Source organism: Hemibagrus wyckioides, linkage group LG04 (assembly GCF_019097595.1).
Source record: "Hemibagrus wyckioides isolate EC202008001 linkage group LG04, SWU_Hwy_1.0, whole genome shotgun sequence".
Lineage (NCBI taxonomy): Eukaryota > Metazoa > Chordata > Actinopteri > Siluriformes > Bagridae > Hemibagrus > Hemibagrus wyckioides.
The window spans coordinates 22,206,199-22,228,960 of NC_080713.1; the positions used below are offsets into that span (position 1 = coordinate 22,206,199).

The following is a 22,762-nucleotide window of genomic DNA, read 5'->3' on the forward strand; positions in this document are numbered from 1 at the left end:
TGTTCTCCAAAAAATTTCATACCCCAAACCTTCATGAGTGCCAGCAATGTCCTCTCGTCTCTGCTGCATCTCATCCGACTACTTGTCAAACTCCAGGCATACACACCTCAGATTCATAGAAATCCTGCATTAGCCCAAAAGTAATTACAAGCTGAATGGATGTCTGGACTGTCTGTCTGTCTGTCTGTCTGCGGGATATCTGGCGGTGTCTGGCAGTTGACGTCGAATCTGTCTGTGAAAATGGGTCCAAACATAGGCAGCGCGAACCGGTGATTCATCCGGATTCGTTAGCGGGGTAGTCTGTTATGATGCCTTGTGCCGCAGAGTAATTAACGAGGTGTCATAAAATGAGCTACTGTTTCAGCTTTTCTACAGCACAGATAAAACCTCCTCAGCCAAATCTGGCAATTAAAATGGTAATGAACTCCTGTGGAGGTGGAGATTGAGAGAGAGATTGATGGGATTTTTTTTTTTGATTACAGTAAAAAATTTGGTGCTCGTCTGATCAACAGGGCTTCTCGATGTATTTCTGTAGTCATTGAATTATTACGTAAAGCACTGTAAGTACTGATGTGCTACATTTGAAGTTAACTTGGCTGATTTGCTTAACGAAGACTCATCTGGAGCTTGATCTGTCGTCTGCTATATCTGTTAAAATGTTGAAGCGGTTATGTTAGCAGAGGCAGTGCTCGTGCATAAAGCACTCTTTCTGTTCACATAGAGTAAATGCAGCGCTCCTCTGTGCTCACAGACCCTTTATGTGTCATTATGATGCTGAAGTGTTTTAAAACAGAACATCTATGCAATTAGGGTCTGTTATATCTGCTGTAACGTTGATTCATCGCTCTAATTTGGCTCGTGGTGCACAAATAAAGCAAGCTTGTTTTCCTCATTTGGATTGCTGTTTTTTCTTTGTTTGGTCGCTTCAGTTCTTCATATTTTTTCTCATAGTGTCTTTCCTTATACTGGTCTCTTTGTATTTAAATAACGTACAGCACATTTCACTTCACGTCTGTTACAGGTATTCCATCTCTCCGTATTCGGTATTGCAGCGATGTGGCATCCGACATCCCAAACCGACTCCCTTCATCGGAAACTTGATGCTGTTTCGACACGTGAGTCTGCCTTCTATGTTTTGCAGAAGGAAGTTAGCATGTGACAGCTGAGCACCGCATCTTTTTTTAGTGATCCACACTGTAAAAATGCCTTTTGTCTTAATGAGGCATAAGACATTATAATGAAAATGGTGTCTATTAAGACTTCGAGTGTGTATTGTCGGCACCCCGCTGTTTTTGTTTTGATTTCCCCCCCCCCTCTTTTCTCCTGCCCTAGAACAGAGTGGGTGGCCCCAAAAAAAATTCCACATTTCTCGGACAGTTCAATTATACTACTAACTTATTAATCATAAAAATAAAGTGGAATGAATGCTTTTATTGATACGTTTGTGTTAATGTGTATTTTATCATTTGTACACCACTTCCTAAACATCCATCATCATCATCCCTCCATGATTTTTTAGGGTTTTTTTGAAAATAGAAAATATAGCAAAAGAACAGGACATGTTGACATGTCAGAGTTACAAATAATGATTTTGATGGAAGTGATGAATGTTTTCTTCAAACTTTGCCTTCATCATTTTGCAGCAATTACAGCCGGGGCATTCTAGCTGTCAATTTTTCAAAATAATCTGATGAGATTTCACCCCATGCTACCTGGAGCATCTCCTACAAGATGGATTGGCTTGATGGAGTCTTCCTCCGTAGCTGAAATCAAGCTGAAATACACAAGTAATCCCAAACTTTTGAGCGGTAGTGTATGTCGAGGATTCTTCGTAAAGTTCATTCTTACCAAACCGTACGACTACTTTGTACATACAAGCAGATTGAGGAAGTGTGAGGGATTTAGTTTGAAGCAGCCTCAGTGGGGCTAAATCCTGATGAGAAACAGCGGTGTCAAAAGACACAGCATGGCCGACAGAAGTGTATTTCTAAATCCTGCCTGCAATCGGGAATTTTTAGAACTCACAGTGACCCACAACAGTCCAAACCCAGTCATCACTAAACATAATAACTGCATTTGTGTATCTGCTTTGCCAACTGGGGCATGCTAAAAAAGAAATCTGTCTGGAAAGCAGCTGTTAGAAATTCATTACAATAGCATTCTGAATTGAATTGGTCTCCTTCCTCGTAATTCTGAAATTATTCCGCTGCCTATTTGCAGTGTCAAACAGTGCTTGGACCCCAGACATCACCAAATTGCCTGATCAGGTTTCTCAAATCTCAAATTAACTGCACTTCATTACTCAAAAGTAATGATTTAGAGTGTTATGTGATTCCTAAATTCATTACTATGCAAATGGCCCGGTTTAGGTGGAATATCTAAAAGAAGTGTCTGTATTTAATATTAGTCCATTAATATTTTGAGATTTATGCTCTTCCTGTACACTTTTACGTCAGGACTGTGTGCATAGAAATTGATTCGGGGTCTCAGTGTGTCGGAGCCACATGGATGATCACCGCTGTCATGCGTGCATTTTCACACTGATATCTGATATTAAAAGATGATGAATTGAATAATATAAAGGGGGAAGGCTTCAGTACTATCTGCTCTTATGATGCAAGACGTGTACATGCAGATGTAAGCTAGATTCATGGCTGTAATAAAACTTGCACATAAATATCTTGAACATGTTTCCGACTGAGCTAACGTTTCTTTCTTTAACACCCTGGTGGTGTAGTTTGGACGTTTTCAGCTAATTATACAATAGCAGTCGAATCTTATACGTCAAACCCCAGGCCTTGCTTTCGAACAGTTTGGATTACGTTGATGTGCAGGAGTTATGGATGAATCTGTGCTTTCCTGCTGCAGCCCTGATTACATTCACACATCAATATTTTCCTGTCAGGTAGCCATGCTGGACTGGATGACCTGTCGTTTATGGCACTCTCTACCTTACTATCGCTCCGTTTTTCACAAAGCCTGTCTCATCATGCTTCATTTTATTTTTCCAAAAAATCTCTCTGTTGATTCTGAGAAGAGTCGTGCTGTAGGTGAATAATGTATGTCAAAATGTCTGTTTGTGGAAAAACAAGGATTATACAATAAATAAGGGTCTAAAACTAATCCGGATTCACTGAAGCCATAAAATCTGATTCAGGCTGAACAATGAGACAGGACTTGGCTTTAAGGAGGGTCATCAGATTCAGCTTTTCAGGCTGATCTATTTGTCTATCTGTCTGTCTGCATCTTTAAATCAGTCCATCGCTGCTTCCTCCTGTCACTTTCGGTTCATGTTTCTCCTTCTTTTGTTTTTACAAATGAGATTTCTCAAGGTGAAGCAAGAAATGAATATGCAAGGACCTTATGTCTTGCATAATTGTTGCTTGTGTGTGTGTGTGTGTGTGTGTGTGTGTGTGTGCAGTATGACCACATACCGACAAACTTTAACCCAGTGTCATTATAGCAGAAATCTTTGACCTAGTTCTATGGGCCTTCTTTAAAGCCAAATCTAGCATATATGAAAAGGAAACTGCGTGTGTGTGTGTGTGTGTGTGTGTGTGTCCTAAGTATCAGCAGCAAGCCAGGCCAAAAACCAACCTTCAGCATCAAGTGATGATACTTTAGGGAGGAAGAAAGTACAGAATAATAACAAAATAGTAATTTTTTTTCATTCAGTTCATTTTTATTTACGCAGCTTTTAACTATAGACATTCTCACAAAGCAGCTTTACAGAAATCTGTAGATTTAGATCCCTAATCACACATCATATTGGTTAAGGCTCTGGGTTATTGATCAGAGGATGGGGGTTCAAGCCCCAGCACTACCAAGCTCCACTGTTGCACAATTGAGCAAAGCTCTTAACCCTCCCTGCTCCTGGGACGCTGTATCATAGCTGCCCCTTTTTTCATTTCATTTTCATTTCCCTGTACTCTGACCCCAACTTCCTCAGCTGGGATACATGAAGAAAGGAATTCCACTGTGCTGTAATGTATGTGTGGCTTCTACGGCTTCAATTTCTAATGTACAACCTATAGTTGACAGGGATGTTAAATCACATATGTACAACAATGTACCTTTTTTCTTCATTTATACAAAATTCCAGTCATTGCCCTGATGGGAAGAGCTTCAAATAAATCCGCTTTCTAGAAGATCAGCTTTATGGCACATGAATATAGAGACAGGCGAATGCAAGGTATAGCAATGAAACTGTCAGTATATTTAATACCAGTGAAATAATAATAAATAAATGGTATACATATAAATAAAACACAGAAGATGTCACAACTTACAACTTGAAGTCATGCCACATGCAGAAGTTCTCAGATGACACTGCTATTGTGGGGTGTATTAGGGATGGACAGGAGGGCGAATACTGAATCCTGGTCAAGGACTTTGTGGCGTGGTGCAGTCTAAACCAGCTACAAATGAACATCACAAAAACCAAGGAGATTGACTTTCGTCGGTCAGGGCCTCTCCTGTTTCCTCCCCTGTTTCCTGTCTCCATCGAGGGAGTGGATGTTGAGAGGGTCAGGTCATACAGATACCTGGGGCTACAGCTGGATGACAAGCTGGACTGGTCAGTGAACACTGACTATCTGTATAAGAAAGGTCAAAGCCGGCTGTTCTTCCTGAGGAGACTAGGATCCTTCAACATCTGCAAAAAGCTCCTGCTGATGTTTTATCAATCAGTCACCGCCAGTGTGCTTTTCTATGCGGTGGTGTGTTGGGGAGGTAGCCTGAAAAGCAGGGATGTCACGCGATTGGACAAGGTGGTCAGGAGAGCTTGATGTGGAGCTGGACTCTCTCGAGGAAGTGGTGGAGAGGAGGACTCTAAACAAAATGCTGTCCATCATGGCCAACCCCGACCACCCACTGCACATAGTTTTCTGCAAACAGAGGAGTGTGTTCAGTGGAAGACTTCTGTCGCAAAGCTGCTCAACGGACAGACTTAGGAGATCCTTTGTTCCCAGAGTCATTCGGCTCTTCAACACCTCTCCATGGTCATGTGGACTGGGAGATCTAGGCTAAGGCTCGTCTGCTATATACATCACAGTGTTACATGTAGCAGCCTGTCAAAACCCTTCAAATGGTTGAATTTTAATATAACAACCTTAAATTTGTTTGTATTTACGTTTTCTAAGCAGATATATCCAAGTAAAGTTGGTCATTTTTGTATATTTCTAACCACAGCCACATCCGATGGGGTTTTCTAAGCCCACCCCTATATTTTATTACACTTTTCAGCTATGTAATAATTTGTAATATTTTGCATAGTTGTGTTTACTCGAGCTTCGTCTGGTAATTAGTGCTAAAAAATAAATAAGATATTATTTCTTCCGTTTAAAGTGGGTACTGTTTGTTATCAACGGATGTATTCTTCACACAAACACCACAGTCACTCAGGGCTTTGTGCTTCTTTAAACTGATTATTTGCTACGCTCGGGCACAACACATGGAACCGTTGCTGGCATGAATGACACTCGATCCAATAAGATGTTGGACCACCTCCTGGGGTTTTTAGTAGCGCACATAGAACAGCAGTGAGCTGTCCTGAATACTAAAGATGTTGGAATTTGTTCTTTTTTTTTGTGTGGATAGTCCATTTGTGTTGCAGAGGGGCTTGTGTTCAGCTGAGAGGGTATCCTAGGGAAAATCTCAACCATGTCCATTTGCTATTTACATGCCAAATTCTTCTGGTTACCTGCGTTGGTGTAATGAGCGCTGAGCAACATAGCTGTAGATTTACAATTTGGAATATTTTTCACCAAGCAGATTTTTTTTTTTTTAGTGCAGATTGATCTCTATGGAGTGTGAATTGTCCTTCAGATAGAAAGAGTGTTCCATTGAAAGTAATACAGCTAGTGTAAAAAAAAAAAAAAAAAAGTATTTATGCAAATATTATTTTTTAGGAAGTGATTATTCATGCTATTGTAGAGTTCGATTCAATCCCAGAAGGAAACCATGTGATTTATGTAAAATGAATCATTCTTTTTTAAATGACGGAGTGTCAGTGAAAGTGAAAACAGATTTGTGTGAAGCAAACAGAGATAACAGTGTGAGGAGAAAACAGAAGGGGGGAAAAAAGAGTTATTGACATGTCTTTCATTTTCATTTTAGTACGATTCCTTTCTCTCTTTCTCTTTCTCTCAAACTCCCTCATATGCACACACACACACACACACACACACACGACAACTGACAACAGCACATTAGCAAAATGCGCCCCATTATGAAATATAATACTCATGAAGGTGATATTAGGTCCATTTAAAGCTCCAAACATCATCCATTCTCTCTCGCTCTCTCTCTCTCGAATGTACACAATGCACATCCACATTACTCTCACTCCAGCGCACTTTCTTTTGTCTTCCAGGTTTAATTGAGGTCTGTGCACAGGAGCTGTCACAGTCCTCACACACTGTGTGCCACTTAGACACGTGAGAAGCTATAAGTGAGACTGCCAAAAATATGAGAAAACCTTTTTCTTTCCTTTTTTTTTTCTCTTCAAAGATCAAGGACAAACAGTCGTGCCAGCAAAACAAGTGAACGTGGCTAATCTTTTTGGATTAAGAAAATTCCGATAGGACCAACTTTCCAACGTGGCCTGTCTGCTTCAGTCAGGCCGGCTTTATTGATCTTACCCATCTGTGATGAATCCTCAATTAGGCCTTTGGCAGACTGCAGCGAGCGAGCCATTCATTTGAGTTTAGCCATGCTGCACTGTCTTCTGTTCTGTGTCTAGCTCACACTCACACCCACACAAACATACGTGCATGTATATGCCTACGAACATATGCACATATACATATTTCGCACATGTGCATCAGACACCCAGAGACGTATACAACACACGCACCAATGCACAGATCCTTGTCTCTTCCGAATGACGGAACAGTAATAAAAGCCTCGGAGAGACGAGATCAGGACAAAAGGGCACACCCCACTGCTTAATGCTCACTGAGGAATGGACTCACACACACATCACTGCCTAATGCCCACCAGGGAATGGCACTGGCTAGCATCTCTGGGTAGAAAAGGGGAGGGCAGAGGGCATGGAGCCAGCGCAGTTCGGCTCCTTCATTAGCTCGGAGATGGCAGAGTCACAAGCTGCCATGCATACAAAATCAGGACTGTGTGTGAATCTGTGTGCATTTGTTTTACTCTTTATTTATTTATTTATTAATTTATTAATTTTAATTGAGTTTTTTTCCCCCCAAAATGGATTTTATTCCTTGCCTGAAATTTAACCTCAAATGAACACTGTCTCAGAATAGCTATGGAAGTGAATATTTACAATTCTACTGAGGGACTGCTTTATTATTTCAGAGGAAGGAAATGCCAAGATGTGTCACTGCTGCACTCTCGGTCTATCCCTCACCACAAATCAGCTGCAGCTGAACTACAAGTCCTTCTCTGTCTGTACTGTCCCCTAGTGGCTGAACGAAGCTCTTCATTTTCCAGCCTCTGATCAGCTTTATTCACAATCCTGCGCATCAGACGGCTCAGCTAACGCCTGTCACATCCGTTTAGGACACACGACCCTTTAATGTGGCTTTATAGATGTTTAAATAGCCTAGACATTTTGCAGCGTCAGGTGTTGTTAGCTTTATAGTTTCACCCTTGGGGCTGAGAGCGTGTATAAATAGGGATGAAGCATGTTTTAAGGGGTCATATAACAGATCATCATTTCCATTTAGAGAAATTAGTATCACATGCTTCGTATTAGGATTGGGCTGTTATGGAGATGTATCATGATGTCATAATAAATGATGTGACAGTTCTTTTTAATGCATTTTTAAAAACGCATTATGAAATGGATTTTTCAGTAAACCAAGCCGACTGGAGGAAGCTGATTTCATGTTACAATTTTGTACAAGAACGTTTTACAAAATTTTGTTCCGATTTTTAAAATTTTATTTTATATTTTTTATATTTATAAAATCCGAAAATTATATACATTTTGTAATTACGATGTGAAGTTAAATCTTTTTACTGTATTCTTGAGACATTCTTAACAAAACTATATAACATGAAATGATGCAATATATTGTGTTTTTCCTTTCTTTCTTTCTTTCTTTCTTTCTTTCTTTCTTTCTTTCTTTCTTTCTTTCTTTCTTTCTTTCTTTCTTTCTTTCTTTCTTTCTTTCTTTCTTTCTTTCTTTCTTTCTTTCTTTCTGATAAAATCACCTCCTATTTCATTTAGTTTGCAGTTTTCCAACAAGCCGTCATGCAATGATGAAATCTGCAAAGAGTACAGGTTGACCTTGGTGGAGAGAAGTAAGCAATGTCAGTCATGTCGTGACAGGCAATTAATACACGCAGACTAAACGACATGGCAACATGAGAGACATATAGGAATCTGAATGCACTCTCTCTCTCTCTCTCTCTCTCCCCCCCCTTGCAAAAAAGTGGCCACCCACTGAGAACCGAGAACAAAAGGAGTTCATGTTCAACTCTGTCTCTTTATCTCGCTCTCTTTTTCTCTCCTTTTTCATGTGGTCTTTCTTTTTGCTTTTTTTTTTTTTTTCCAACCTCTCATTTGTTTTCCTCTATTCTCTCTCTAAGCTCTGCGTGTTTGTAATGCTAAATGATCATCGATAACTGTTACCACACTATGGTTTCGAACCACCAACACAAAGTGGATGGATCTTTTATTACTACATATTAAACATTATGCATAGTGGATCTTAAATTAAAAAACCTTTTGTTAACAAGCAGCACAAGAATTCAGAAGGTGACTGAGGACACACACACACACACAGTGAGCTTGATTTTTTTTTTTTTTTTTTAAAGGGTTGTGATGTTAGATTTATTAAACTGTCAGTCAAGTGTCATACCAGTATAAAAAATGGAGCTGAGTTGGATCCAAAACAACACACAGACACTAACAGAGCACAAAGCTTCATCAGTCCAATTGCATTTCTTCTTAGTGATTATACATGATCATATGACATTCCTTACATTTAAAAAAAAAAGTGACGTGTGTGTGTGTGTGTGTGTGTGTGTGTCTTTAGCAGCTTACATACTGTAACTGACATCCTTCTGCTTGCTTGTAGGATTTTTTCAAAGCTCAGAAGGACCTGATCAACCAGTACGGCCGAGTATGTGGGTATGTCAGCTACAAGCAATTGACACCTTCTTCTTCTTCTTCTTCTTCTTCTTCTTCTTGTAGAAATCATCCCGTTTTGATGATAAGGCATTTGATGAAAGCCAAAAGATAGGCTTTTTAATACAGATTGGCATAAAAATTATACCTATAATGTATAGGTTTGTGATGAAAACATGTGCAATGTGAAAGCAAAAATGACCCCTGACATGTGTATCAATCGATCAGTCAATCCTCACTGTGCTGTTTCATGTTTTGTGTCTTCAAATGATTTTTCTCTCCTGCTTTCCTCACAGAAACCTAATGCTACAATAACCAACAAACTTAGCTTTAGGCAAGTGGCCCATTTTCTCCCAACTGCTCCCTTTCTTAGAGCTTTAAAGCCACAGCAGCACTTTTTCTCTAAAGCCTCAGGCGGCTGAGCAGAACGTGGCAAGGCTTTTTCATACGGATGGCCTCACTTCCACTTCCATCCCTTCTTTCATCTGTCCTTCCCCCCACATAGACCTTCATTCATTATTAAACGTCCTCTTTCTCTAGTTTTACGAGTTAAATCAACATATTTATTTGTGCAGATTTGAAAGAACGGCAGGTACGCCAGCTTAACTTTACGAGAACAGTTACGTGCCTGTGTGTAACACACGTGCCTTTATGTCCCCTGCTGGACTCTTTCATACTCAAGGAGTGAGAGCAACACACAGGGCTTTTAGCGTGTTTTGATTTAGTTCAGTGCAGTGAGATGGGCAGTGAGATTAGCGTGTGTTTGATACCACCGCCTGCTCCGAAGAGATCAAAGAAGAGAAGGAGGCACCAGGCTTCCTGTCTTCAATGTGAGCCGTGTGGAGGAACTGGAAGGGAGGGGTGCCTGTGTGTGTATGGGGTGGGGTGGGGTGGGGGTGGATTTAGATTTAGTGCCCGGAGCAGAAAACAGGGCACTGAGTCGGAAATGCAGGGATATACGTCAGGAGACATTACTATAGCTTTCAGTCAGATTAATCCAACAGGCAGAGAGTGTTTCTCAAAATCAAACACTCTGAAATATATATCAGTAATGCCCTCACACGTGAGCATCGCTCTCATCAATGCTCAGAAAAGCTGAAGTTAATAAAACACTTCTGCATCTCTTAAAAAATTCAGCACTTCAGCAGAACAACTCGTCTCGTGCTGAATGCAGGTTTATATTTTCATGTTTAAGTGTCTGGCTTCATACCATAGACTACACACACACACACACACACACACACACACACACACACACATATATATATATATTATTTATTTATTTTTTATTTTTTTAAAAGGCTTCCTGTCCCAGTGTGAAGGAAAGGATTGCCACAAATTACATGGTTAAAGGGATTACTATGCCATGGCATATACACTGAACGTCTGGGTTCCCAAGAAATTCAGGATCTCTAAAGCTGTGGCTCTCATATTGGGGTCCGGGAACACTCAGGGGTCTGAGGGGTTGTGGTTTTTAAATTTAGCTACTATATGCAATCTACTATATTTTGGGTTTAATCCAAGCATCAATAATGAAAGAAAACTAGTAGGCTTATAAATAATGTCAACTTTATATATATATATATATATATATATATATATATATATAATATGTATATTACATATTTTACAGTTATTAAGGAACATTTAGCATTTGTTCTCCCCTCCTCAAAGGGCAAATATTTCTATTTAATCACTATCTACTGCCTAGACACACCAGCCACTTTAATAGGAACACTTGTACTCATTTGTGCCATTTATCCAATTAGCCAGTCATCAGTGAGGCAGCAGCACTTTGCATAATATCATACAGACACAGCTCAGTATCTTTAATGCTTTTCAGCTCACCGTGCTTGTAATGAGTGCTTATTTTGAGTCACCGTAGCCTTCTAGTCTGTTCAAAACCAGTTTCTGCCAGTTCTCTCATCAACAAGGAGGTTCTGCCCAAGAATTGCACTCACAGGATGTTTTTTTTCTGCACAATTCTGTGTCAACTCTAAAGAAATCCACACACCAGCCCATTTGACATCAACAAGCATGGTACAGTCAGAGTCACTGAAATCACATTTCCCCATTCTGATGTTTAATGCGAACTTAAATTCAAGCTCTCGATCTGTATCTGTGTATTAGACATTGTTCTGCTTGTACATGATTGTCTGATTAGGTAATGTGCAGGTGTTCAGGTGTTCCTATTGAAGAGTTTGGTGAGAGCAGGTGTGATTAAAGCAGGCCAAAAAATTCCCCGAAAAGCCGACAAACACGTATATAATGGAAATCTAATGGCAGTTTCCATGGCAGTTAATAAAGGTTTATGCAAAACATCCTTTAGTCAAAGTTGTTTGCAAATTAGGCTCTACGTCCAGAATGTGTTCAAAGATAGAGCTGGAAAATGTGTTATGTAAGTCACTCTCTTTGGTGTGCTTCAGTGGACATCGTCTGAACACTACAGATCTAGTAGAAGTTTTTAAAACACTGGAGTATTTCTTTAATAAGTGAAATAAATGCTTGTTTTGCTAATGGTCTAATCCACAGCCTCCTCTTCCTCCTCCTCCTCCGCCTCCTCCTTGTACAACATGGGAAATCTCTGGACTAGAGCATTAAATTGTTTTACTTTTTTCTTGTAAAAGTTTTGTTTCTAACACTGCTTAATAACAATGTTTAATTATATACTATTATTCTGTGTAACCGATTCCTGTTTGGAGAGGAAAGCAAACCCCAGCACATGCCTATGCATGCCAACATAAACGTATGCTTTATTACAGCATAATCAATAAAAATAAGGAACTGTGAGCTTCCTGACATGGGGTGTGTGTGGGACATGTCTGAAGTCATTACTGGCCTGTTTCAGTAATGGGAGTGTGTGTGTGTGTGTTTCAAAAAATGCTTGTTATTTTGCTGTGATTGTCATGAACAGCACCCTGTTTGTTATTTATTTATTTACTGTGTGTGTGTGTGTGTGTGTGTGTGTGTGTGTTTTGTTCTGTTTCTAGTTATTATCTAGCCAGACTTCCAGTGGTGGTGATAGCTGACCCAGACATGCTCAGACAGGTTATGGTGAAGGAGTTTCATAACTTCCCAAACAGAATGGTGAGCGTGACATACTTACTGATGGCATATTTACACACACACACACATGCACACTTACAATCGTATTCTGCATCGGTACAAAATGGCACAATGAGCATCAACGTCAAGCTACTAGGAAATATATTTCAAATATATTGTATTTATTAATTATTATATAGTATATATCATCATGAAACTAACACCTTCTCACACCTGCTCATCAACAGGGGAAATAATTGTGACTTTCAGGTAACTTTATAATAAAGTCTAAGTATGTAGAGCTTTAAGCAAGCCTCCTTCTGCATCTTTTTCACTAGCTTTGTCCAATCTACTCCAGATTATTACACACGTTTGCAGTAATATACAGGCGGTAATAAAGATGAATGTAAATAAAAAACCTATGAAATCTTCTGTAATTCATACTGTAGTGATTATATAGCATAGCATGCTGCTGTAAATAAACAGTAGGTTCCTGGCGGTGCTGTTTATACTATATTACAGAAGTGTTCAGTCTATTATAATATAAATGTTTCATTGCTTTAGATGCAAATTCAGAGCTTTTTGATATCAAATGATAGCAAATCACAATTTGTCCTAGCTAATTTTTTGTGCTGTTTTTCTGTTTATAATTTACACCGGCTATCACCTTAAGTACTCCAGAAATGTTTTACTCGAAATGAAACCAGCAGTTTTCGTTTTAGGATGATATTAAAATTAAACTAAAACTAAAAAGCTAAAATTAAAAGTAATGTGGACAGATGTTGTTGTTGTTGAGTCAAAAAAAAAAAAAAACTTCTTAGCCGGCTTATCTAAATGATTATCATCCTGAAACACATTTAAAAATCTATTTGTCTCCAACAACCAACTTAACGATGGAGAGAAACCTTTTCACTGCTCAGAAACAGAAGGTTAGTATTCAGGCAAGTTGAGGTGTTGTGGGTGTTCAGGGGGCTTAATAACAATAATAAAACATGGACATCATGATGAGCTCTTCATTCATAGACTTTATTTTCTCTTCTCTCCCTAATTCCACAAAAATTTAATAGAAATTAATATTAATAATAATTACACTTAAAATAAAAGTCCCTTAGAATCTACCTAGTAAAAAAATAACAGTCCATTCATAAATACAAAACATTATAGAATCTCTTTCATTCATCTCTTACCCAAGTGAGAAGACACAGAGTGGCCACCTTCCATTAGCGCAACTGTTTTTGCTAACTAGCAGCAATTTGTGAAAAAAAAAAAAGCTAATTGTTTGCTGAACAATAATGAAATTTAACTTAATAAAATCGCAAACTGTAGGTGAAACTGCTGTCGTAAATAAATGATCTAAGAAAAGTACACCGGTCTAATTAGCTTCAGCAGCTAGCTTACTGAAGGAATGCTGAATCAAATTGTGTCTTATGAGCTTCTATAAAGTTTGTTTCAATCCCAGATCAAGATTAATTATCAAATAAAACAGCATGTTAGTAGTAATTCCTGCTTTACACGTGTGTGTGTGTGTGTGTGTGTGTGCGTGTGTGTGTGTGTGTGTTTCTGGGAGGTAGAATCAATAAGTGTATGTACACAGTGAGGCGTCAGTGTGAGCAAAGCCGGCACCGCTGTACTTTCAACTCCATGATGTCACTGTGGTCATCACTATGACTTATTTATCAAAACAAAAGGTCAAGCCAAAGTCTGGGAGCCTGGGTAATGTAAAGATGATGGCAGGAGCTGATCGATACCAAAACCGCGTGGCTTGCCATGTATTAAACCCCAATAGTATATAAATATCTTTATATCTTCATATCATATCTCAGGCTGTGACCTGCAGAGCACTGTGGTGTGGGACGTTTGGTCAATCTGCTAGGAGCGTGTGTGTGAGTTTTACTAAGAAGCTCGTGATACACACACCATCTGTGACAGACAGCGGGAGAAAACTCATAAAGTGGATCACCATGGCAGCCCAGAAACAAACATAACGTGTTGGCTTCTGTGTGCACAAATAAATACTCAACATTCCCCCACCAGATACACACCCACATTTAGAAATATGTACTCAATACTCCACAGAGCTGAGTCTACTCTCGGTTATCTTTATTCTCACAGTGTAAACATGACACGGACTAACAGATGGACAATTGCTGTAATTAACCGTATTAAATCAGGCTGCGTAACCACAGCAGTCAAAGTTTAATTTTAATCAAAACAAAAAGAACCAGGTTCAAACCCACCAGCTTCAGAAGAATCCTTTTAGACTCAATCCTTTCAGAGTCCTTGGAAAAAAAAAGTTTCTGTAAAGAACTGAGATCATGACACTTGTGCATTTATTCATTTGGCAGATTCTTTTATCTAAATCATCCGTCTAAGGGCCCCACGGTGGAATTTACAGTCTTCTGATCACTAGCTCAGGATTATAACTGCTAAGTAACCACCAGCTTAACCGACTCATTAGGTTGGATCTCGTATGACTTCTCCTGACAAAAGATCTATTAAGGGTGCAGTGATAGATCACAGCAAAAAAGACAAGAATGTCTGACATTTTATTTGAATTCTTCAAATAGTCCAATGTTTTTTTCCCCCATTCTAATCTCTAGTTACTGTTTCTGTAGCGTATGAGTGTATGAGTGATTAAACCACAAACAGGAATTCCCTGTGCTCAGAGAAGAGGAAAAGTCTGTTTACTCAAAAAAACTCACTTATAATGGATGTCTGAGGGCAGATGGAAAATGTCGAAATATGTATTTTTGCTTAGCGTTTATTTATATTCTCAATTCTCTCAGTTTGTTTTTTTTCATTTAGATGAAACAGTTTCTTAAAATGGAGTTACCATTAGTTATGTTGTTGTTGTTGTAGTGTGTTTGGATACCACAACCATAAATAATTAGAATAGATTCCCCCCCCTGCAAATTTTTACTCATTTTATTGTATCATGTTTGACAATTTGAAGAAAACTACACAATAATAACTTTGGTAAGTTTTTCACTCATATCTGTCACATTATAAGACCTTTATTTTTTAGAATGATATTAACGATCATTTTTACATCGGTGTTTTTCTACCAGTTCGGTCACTTTCCAATTCCTTTTCATCTCCTCTAATATATAAAACAGGGTACAGCCTGGCATCTGCTTCTTCTCAGACATATGATAGCAGTCACCATAACTTTTCAAGCTGTTGCTCTTGCTCCGTTACAGGGCACTGAGCCCATTGAGAGGACAATACTGTATTCCCTCTTCTGCATTCAGAAGCTCGTGGATGGATTGGTTAGTGTTTCTCAGATTGACAAGAGAGAGAGTTACATCAAGTGCCCTTAGACTTCAGCTATGTGTAAATATCTATTTACATATATCTATGTAAATATCTATGTAAATATCTATCTAATTATCAATATAATAATAAGTAGTTAGTGAATATTATTTTCTTGTTTTTTAAATACAAGTAATCATATGAATGTACATGCATGTGGTACAAGTTCTGAAAAGCACCCTGAGTTTTCCTTTAATGTGCTGAATACGGATTAAACCTGAAACAGTGATGTGATCTTTTATCTTTGAATTTCTAACGATTTAGATATTTAGGACGGCTATAAAGCCGATGCCGGACAGTCTGATCTTGCTGAGAGATGAACGCTGGAAGCGAGTGCGCAGCATCCTAACACCATCCTTCAGCGCAGCCAGGATGAAAGAGGTGAGCTCTCACATAACTCAGTGTTTTGATTATTGAAATCTGTGGTATGTGAAATGTGATTGAAAAATGTTGATTGGAGAAGGGTGTGTATTTACTTGACTGGGATTATTGGTTTGGAATAAAAGTGTGGATCATCTTATTTCTTGAGATGTAAAGGAATGGTAATAGAAGTTGCTTAGACTTCTCTTTTTTAACAGGTATGCTTTATGAGGATTGTAATGACATATATATAATGCATTATAAGAGATCAGATAACAGTCAGGTGTGAACACACACACACATTCACACATAGTGTGGATATCTTATGGTATTGTTTCATACAATACAGAGTGTTTGATCTGCAATGGTTTGCACAATACAAGTAAATCTTCTGCACTGTGGCTCTGAGCAGAATATAACTATGGTGCGAAATTGTAACATTAGGATTATTATTAAAAGGGGAAAATGATCTCTGGTGTAGAGGTATTTCTGAAGTGTTGCATGAATCTGACAATGTCATTAGTTCACACATTGTTGCCAGGAATGACAGTACATCATATGACAAATGAATTATTAGTTAAATAACTGTTTAGAAATTCATGCCAGATACTTAATCGATGACCGAGTCACTGGCTAGTGGTCCTGCTGCATCATAGGACAGTAATGTTCCTGTTAGAACAGCATGTATTTCAGTAAATTCTAGATCCTGGATCCCTACTGGGACTTAATCATGGCAGCCATTGACAGAGAGAGGATACCCAATGTTTCCCATATTCTCCAGGTTCCTCCAGGTTTTATGATTTCCTCACAGCTCCCAAAAACATGCTGGTAGGGAGGACTGGTGATTGCAGGTATGAATGAGAGTGTGAATCTAAAATATCTATGGCCAACCTGATCAGGATCAAGCGATTACTAAAGAGGACTGAATCAAACAATATGGCTGCCCTTGATTAGCGTGTATTGGTAAGAGCAACAGAGCAAATACATGCTGTCAGTTCAGCAAGAATAAAAGCATAAGATAATGAAACAGAACAGAAACAAACATTGATTCTGCAACACTAAAGCGATTGATACCAAACAAAAGAAATACCTAAGGAAAGATGAAGCTATTGGCTTTGGCCTGTGTTTCTAAATCAAGTCCTGGAAGGTTTGACTCTAGCACAGTTTGGTGATTTCCCTGCTAGAACACACCCACTAAAACTGGTAATTATCTGGTGAATTGAATCCATGTTTTGTTAAGCTTGGGAAGAACAGAACTGGTCTCAAACACCCCAGGAATCCTGGCATAAGCAACTGTAGACTGTGATTGCCCAGAAAGGGTTAGAGTGAAATTTGTGTGATTTGTAGGGTGATTTTTTTTGGTTACATGTGACCAAAACACTTTAAGGTTCATAAGCTATGCTCAAGCAAATGAACTCAGCTCACTTGCTCACGTCCTTGTATGAAGAGCCTTATCACTAAATTAATTAGGCACTACACTGGTTTAGTTTGTTGATGGATCTCGCTGATGATTCTGCTTCCTGTAATGAGGAAGAAAGAACAGATTTTAGTTTGTGTATTTGAACAAAGAAATATCGCTTTACTAACGCACATAAAATGGCAAACATGCTGACTTGTGATCTATAGTGAGAAAGTGACATCAGATAAGGTCACATTAGAATTCAGTGACATCAAGCGAGAGAAGACCACAAGCGTCAGACTCGGTGCGGAATAGCATGGGAGAGTGAAATCCTGGCCACAGTGTAGCAATGTCCTAAATATTTAATGACCTCATAAACATCTTTACTGTCAACACCAAACCCAAGTCCGGGCATGCAGGCCATGTTTGTTAACTTAATTACACCACACAGAATATTATTTTCTTTCTCCTGCTGCTTTTAGACCTGACGTGAAACCAGAGCTGACGTATTAAAGTGTGTAATGATAAAAAGCCTTTTAAATCATGGATATTAAAGTGTGTGAGTATCTGGTGTTTGTTTAAAGCTTTGCTTGTGATGTAGAATAAAATTAACACTCACGGTATTGAGTTTTCTAGACCGCAAATCATAAAACACTTTCTATTATTATTTCAAATATTGTTTTTTATTTTTTATTTAAATAGTCACATGCAAGACACCAAATGCTACCAAACCCCCCTAGAACCCGTATTGTTTTAAATCTACGTAATACCTGGAAAGTGATGTGCTATTTTTATACGCAATACTTGCCTGCATTTTTAATGTTAAACCTCGAGGACTTACGTATTCAGACATGTCCTGCATCCTGTATTGATTTTCATTAGTTGTGTTGGAGGCGCAGGAAGAGACAGAGGACGCTGCTCTTGTCATCCTCTATCAGCTTCTCTAGTCTTCTTCATTTGCCTTCAAGCCCAGCTCTGATTTGATCTGATGCATGCATCCTGTTACACCACATGAGCAAACGCAGAGCCACAGCAAAACAGAAGCAATGAATAGGAATTATTTTCCAGTCATTATTTTAATTAGGAATCTGTTTTGAATTAATGACAAATATTGAAATCTGCCTCGAAGCAACGAAGTCTCTGTCTGTACACCTTCTGAACAAGCAGGTCATCTCTCCGCACAATTGCAGATGGGATCTCATTAAGCACCTCAGAAGTATGTCGAAGTGACTCCACGGAGTATTTAGAACATCCAACATACTGTTACATTTCACACGGAGCGTCCTATCAGTGCGTACACTACAACCGCATTCACTCTGCTCACATTCATCACCCTGTTGTAAGTAATGCAACAGTAAACCTGTAATTAAAGGAAAAAACCTTTCACTAATTACCAGGAAGGTGGATTGCTGAAGTCAGTAATTAGATCATATTCCAGTAACATTAGAGTAAAATAGTTCAAAAGGTGTTTTTGTGGCCCACTTTCAAGAACTCCTTCCCGAGCACATAAAAGCCTGTGTGTACATCTACTGATTATCTGTAATATGAAGGGAGACTGTGTGTGTGTGTGTGTGTGTGTGTGTGTGTGGGGGTGAAGTAAGTATTTGGGTGTTTGACAGTCTGTCAACTCATCACAAGGCACAATCACACACACACACACAGTTTGGAGATGCCAATCAGCCTACAGCACATGAATACAACATGACTGTGGATTACCCAGAGGAAACCCCTAAAGCACAGGGAGAACATTACCCTGGGTATGTGCACACATGGCGGAGGTGGGAATTGAACCCCAGACTCCGGAGGTGCAATGAAAACCTGCAAACTGCTAAGGCACTGTGGTCCCTTTTGCATGCAGATTTAATTTGAATGTATTTTGTAATTAAATTCTATACACAGTATACTGTAAACACACACATTATTGCAAATTTAGAAATCATGCCTCCATCAGAACCACCCTCATAAACCTGCCGATTAGTATATGGTCTAAAATTGCTTATTAAATATACCACTTTATTACGTCTAACCATAGATGACCTCGGAGCTGCAGTAGCCAACATTATGTTTACAAGTGTACATTTTTCCAATCTTTTATGATTTTGAAACATTTTTTCAAAGTCAGAATGCATTACGCGTGTACACGTGAATTTATGCAGAGGGGAGTATATTAAATAACCAAAGAAAAGGTGTGTAAATACACCTTTCACTCTACGGCGCCGCTCACTCTATGGCTCTGAAACAAATTAGTAGTGTTTTTCTTGAATCCGTTTATTTCTCTTGTTCCTCCCAGAATGTAAAATTCAGGTTATTTATACGTTATTACAGGCTCATGCAGTGTTCCCCCAGAGGGGCGTGACCTTGGGGTAAGCCTATTGGCTTAACAGAACCCTGTATACAGTATTCATTATATTATATATTCATAATATTATTATAGATTTCTATTTGTGATTAAGAGAAGACAATATTTTGCTTGAGGTAAATAAAGCTGCCTAGCTGCTGAGAGACATGATGCTGTGAGATAAGGTAGCGGGTAAAGATTAGGATTAGGACAAAAATACCATGTCAGAACACGTCATTTCTGTGATACACAATATGCATCACAATACACAAGACTCCTAACAAATAGCAATAGTGCTGCATTTAACAGTACAAAACATCAACATTAGATCAACTGCTTCCAGTCAGAGTTTGTAATCTTCATTAAAACAACAAATGTATTATCTGCATTAATTAATCATAATTGATCACACTCTCTAAATTGTGTAGTCATATAGCCCAGGTCTAGTCAGGATATTAGTGTGGCTCTGGTCAGCCTGCACTTTCTCCACTCAGGATTTGTCAGCTGGTCTTGCTTCACTGCTCCATAAAATCTCTCCCTCTCTTTCCTTTGCTCTTTTTTTCTTTTCTTTTTTTTTTGTCATTGCTGCTTGCACCCTCATCTCTCTCTTCTTGAGTGAGCAGGATCAATAGGCAGGTCTGGTGTAAGATGGAGGCTTATCACAGTGTCAGTCATCGGCATCTGAGAGGAAAGCTACAGTGCTGCAGGAGAGAGAGAGAGAGAGAGAGAGATGGTGGTAGAGAGTGGAAGAGATCACCAGGACTTCTGCTCACAGTAGTGTAACCTGACTCTAGTGCACTGTCCTCACTCATCGATGTGACTCAGAGGTCAGGTGGCTTTACAGTGCTTTGCATAAGTATTCACCCCCTTAAACTTTTCTACATATTGTAGTGTTACGACTTCAATCTATTTACATAAAATGGCTAATGATGTTGAAGATGGAGGGGGATTCATTTAGGTTGCAAAATTGTTTACATTTTCATAGGTTTGTGTTTGCATAAGTTTTCACCCCTTGTTGCTGCAAAATTCTTATTTTTTATTATTTTTATTATTTTTTATTTTAAATTACATTATTTCTGGTGCAAGTTGATCTGAAAGAGATACATCTGTGTTTGTGTGGCTTCAGAATATACCTAAACAAACAGCATCATGTATTTATCAGAGACTGGCTACAAAAATGTCTCTAAATTTGAGCATTCCATAGAGCACCATTAAATCCCAATACGTGACAACCATGTTTCTGCCTAGTGACCGGTTAATAGTTATTATGCAAGGCACTGTATATGTATATATATATATATATATATATATATATATATATATATATATATATATATATATATATATATATATATATATATATATATAAATATAAAGAGTTAATGACTTAATTAGCTGTGGTTTGATCCATTATTATCGTGGGTTTTTTGCCCTTGGTGATGACCTGCAAAATTAAATGGGATTTTAATTGATTCATCACTTTGCAGTAACCTCGCCCACACTCTTCTAACAAGTTACAGTTTTGTTCAGGCATTGTCTTTCTCATATCACTCCCAATTTTATCTTGGGTTTATGTTAAATTGATTACTTTTAAGACTTAAATTTTTTGAGATTAGAACATCGGGTAATAAAATGCTTGAAAAATGCACATTCAGTGTGTTGTGTGTTTTGGTACAGATGGTTCCTCTTATCCATGAAGCTGCAGAAACGTTACTGAAGAACCTGAAGACTTATGCAGAATCTGAAGAGACCTTTAACATCCAGAGGTATGACTGTGTGTCTGTGGGCATGTTTTTATATGTTAATGGAAAACAAAAGAATAGGAATAGGAATATCTGACATTTTTTTCCTCCTGCAGGTGTTTTGGTTGCTTCTCTATGGATGTGATAGCAAGTGTGGCGTTCGGGATGCGCGTGGACTCTCAGAACAACCCCAGCGATCCATTTGTGCACTACGCCTCAAAGTTCTTTGCCTTCACTGTTTTCAAACCCATCATGATCATCTTCAGTATGTAACACTGTAACATTTAAGCCATTCATCTAATACAAAACATCCTTCAGTGCCCATTATTTCCCATTTAATTATTCAACAGCTGAGGTCACATCACATAGGGAGCTCCATAAATGACTATTTGATATGAACTTTAATGAAGGCAATATAAAGATATAGCACATTTATTGCAGGCTAGAGAACGAGGTCTCATTTAAAATGCCTTTGTCCTTGTGTTTATGACTTAAGAATATTGGTAAATGGCCTTGTGGTTGTCCTTTGTGCTCTTAGTGGCTTTCCCCTTCCTGATTGGGCCGCTTCATGGCTTGATGAAAGATAAAGAGGGAACTGAGATGAGCAAGTTCTTCACCAGTTGTATTCAGAAACTTATCAAACAGAGGGATGAGTTGCCCCCTAGTCAGGTACAGTACAACTTTGGAGGAAATAAAATTTTTAAAAATTCATCCATGCATATAGCTGAGTGTAAATATAGTTGTATACACCATGAACAGACATTTTACAAAAATAACAAATGAGGATGGAGGCAGGTTAAAGGCAAACAATTGGTGTAGAAATGATTAGAATACATTTATATTTTATTCAGTATTATCTGTCCCACGGCTCTGATAGAGGCGGAGAGACTTCCTGCAGATGATGCTGGATGTGAGGAGCAGTAAGGAGTGTGTGTCCCTGGATCACTTTGACGTGGTCAATCAAGCAGACGAGGAAGTCGTGTCTGACGGAAAGGCAGAAAGCGGTCAAAAGTCGGCAAAGCAGCAGAAAAGAATGATTACGGAGGATGAGATCATAGGCCAGGCCTTCCTCTTCCTCATCGCTGGCTATGAGTCGAGCAGTAACACTCTCTCGTTCGTCTCCTACCTGCTGGCCATCCACCCGGACTGTCAGAAGAAAGTGCACAGAGAGTTGGACGACTTCTTCAGCAGACACGTGAGTGAAGAAAATCTCTCAAACACCGTTGTTTAAGCTGCCAATCACTAGTACAGTCTTTAAGAAATGAAAAATATCTCATCATTTAACTTCCTGAAACACATTAAATATGTTTATATTGAAATATCCACGACCTGCTCAGTCATTCTGGAGCTAATTTGTTGGCTGGTGCTGTATTTTCATTATAACGTGAGACTTTAATGGATGTGTGGCTCACTAATGACACCGTGGAAGTAAAAAGAAAAAAACTCACTCACAAAATAAA

At 38.7% G+C, this 22,762-nt stretch overlaps 1 protein-coding gene across 8 annotated transcripts in view; it reads left to right on the forward strand.

Annotated features, from left to right (window-relative positions):
- tbxas1 (thromboxane A synthase 1 (platelet)) overlaps nt 1–22,762 on the forward strand; it is a 66,783-nt gene that overhangs the window by 20,700 nt on the left and 23,321 nt on the right. For 4 of the 8 annotated variants that reach the window (XM_058387008.1, XM_058387007.1, XM_058387010.1 and 1 more), the window contains 9 exons: nt 1,022–1,115; nt 9,057–9,109; nt 12,097–12,193; nt 15,352–15,420; nt 15,728–15,844; nt 21,238–21,326; nt 21,419–21,567; nt 21,841–21,971; nt 22,180–22,497. In XM_058387008.1, the coding sequence (XP_058242991.1) occupies nt 1,022–1,115; nt 9,057–9,109; nt 12,097–12,193; nt 15,352–15,420; nt 15,728–15,844; nt 21,238–21,326; nt 21,419–21,567; nt 21,841–21,971; nt 22,180–22,497 (1,117 nt within the window). Of the gene's footprint in view, nt 1–1,021; nt 1,116–9,056; nt 9,110–12,096; nt 12,194–15,351; nt 15,421–15,467; nt 15,485–15,727; nt 15,845–21,237; nt 21,327–21,418; nt 21,568–21,840; nt 21,972–22,179; nt 22,498–22,762 lie in introns of those variants that run through there. The other 4 variants (XM_058387012.1, XM_058387013.1, XM_058387014.1 and 1 more) reach the window with 4 other exon arrangements.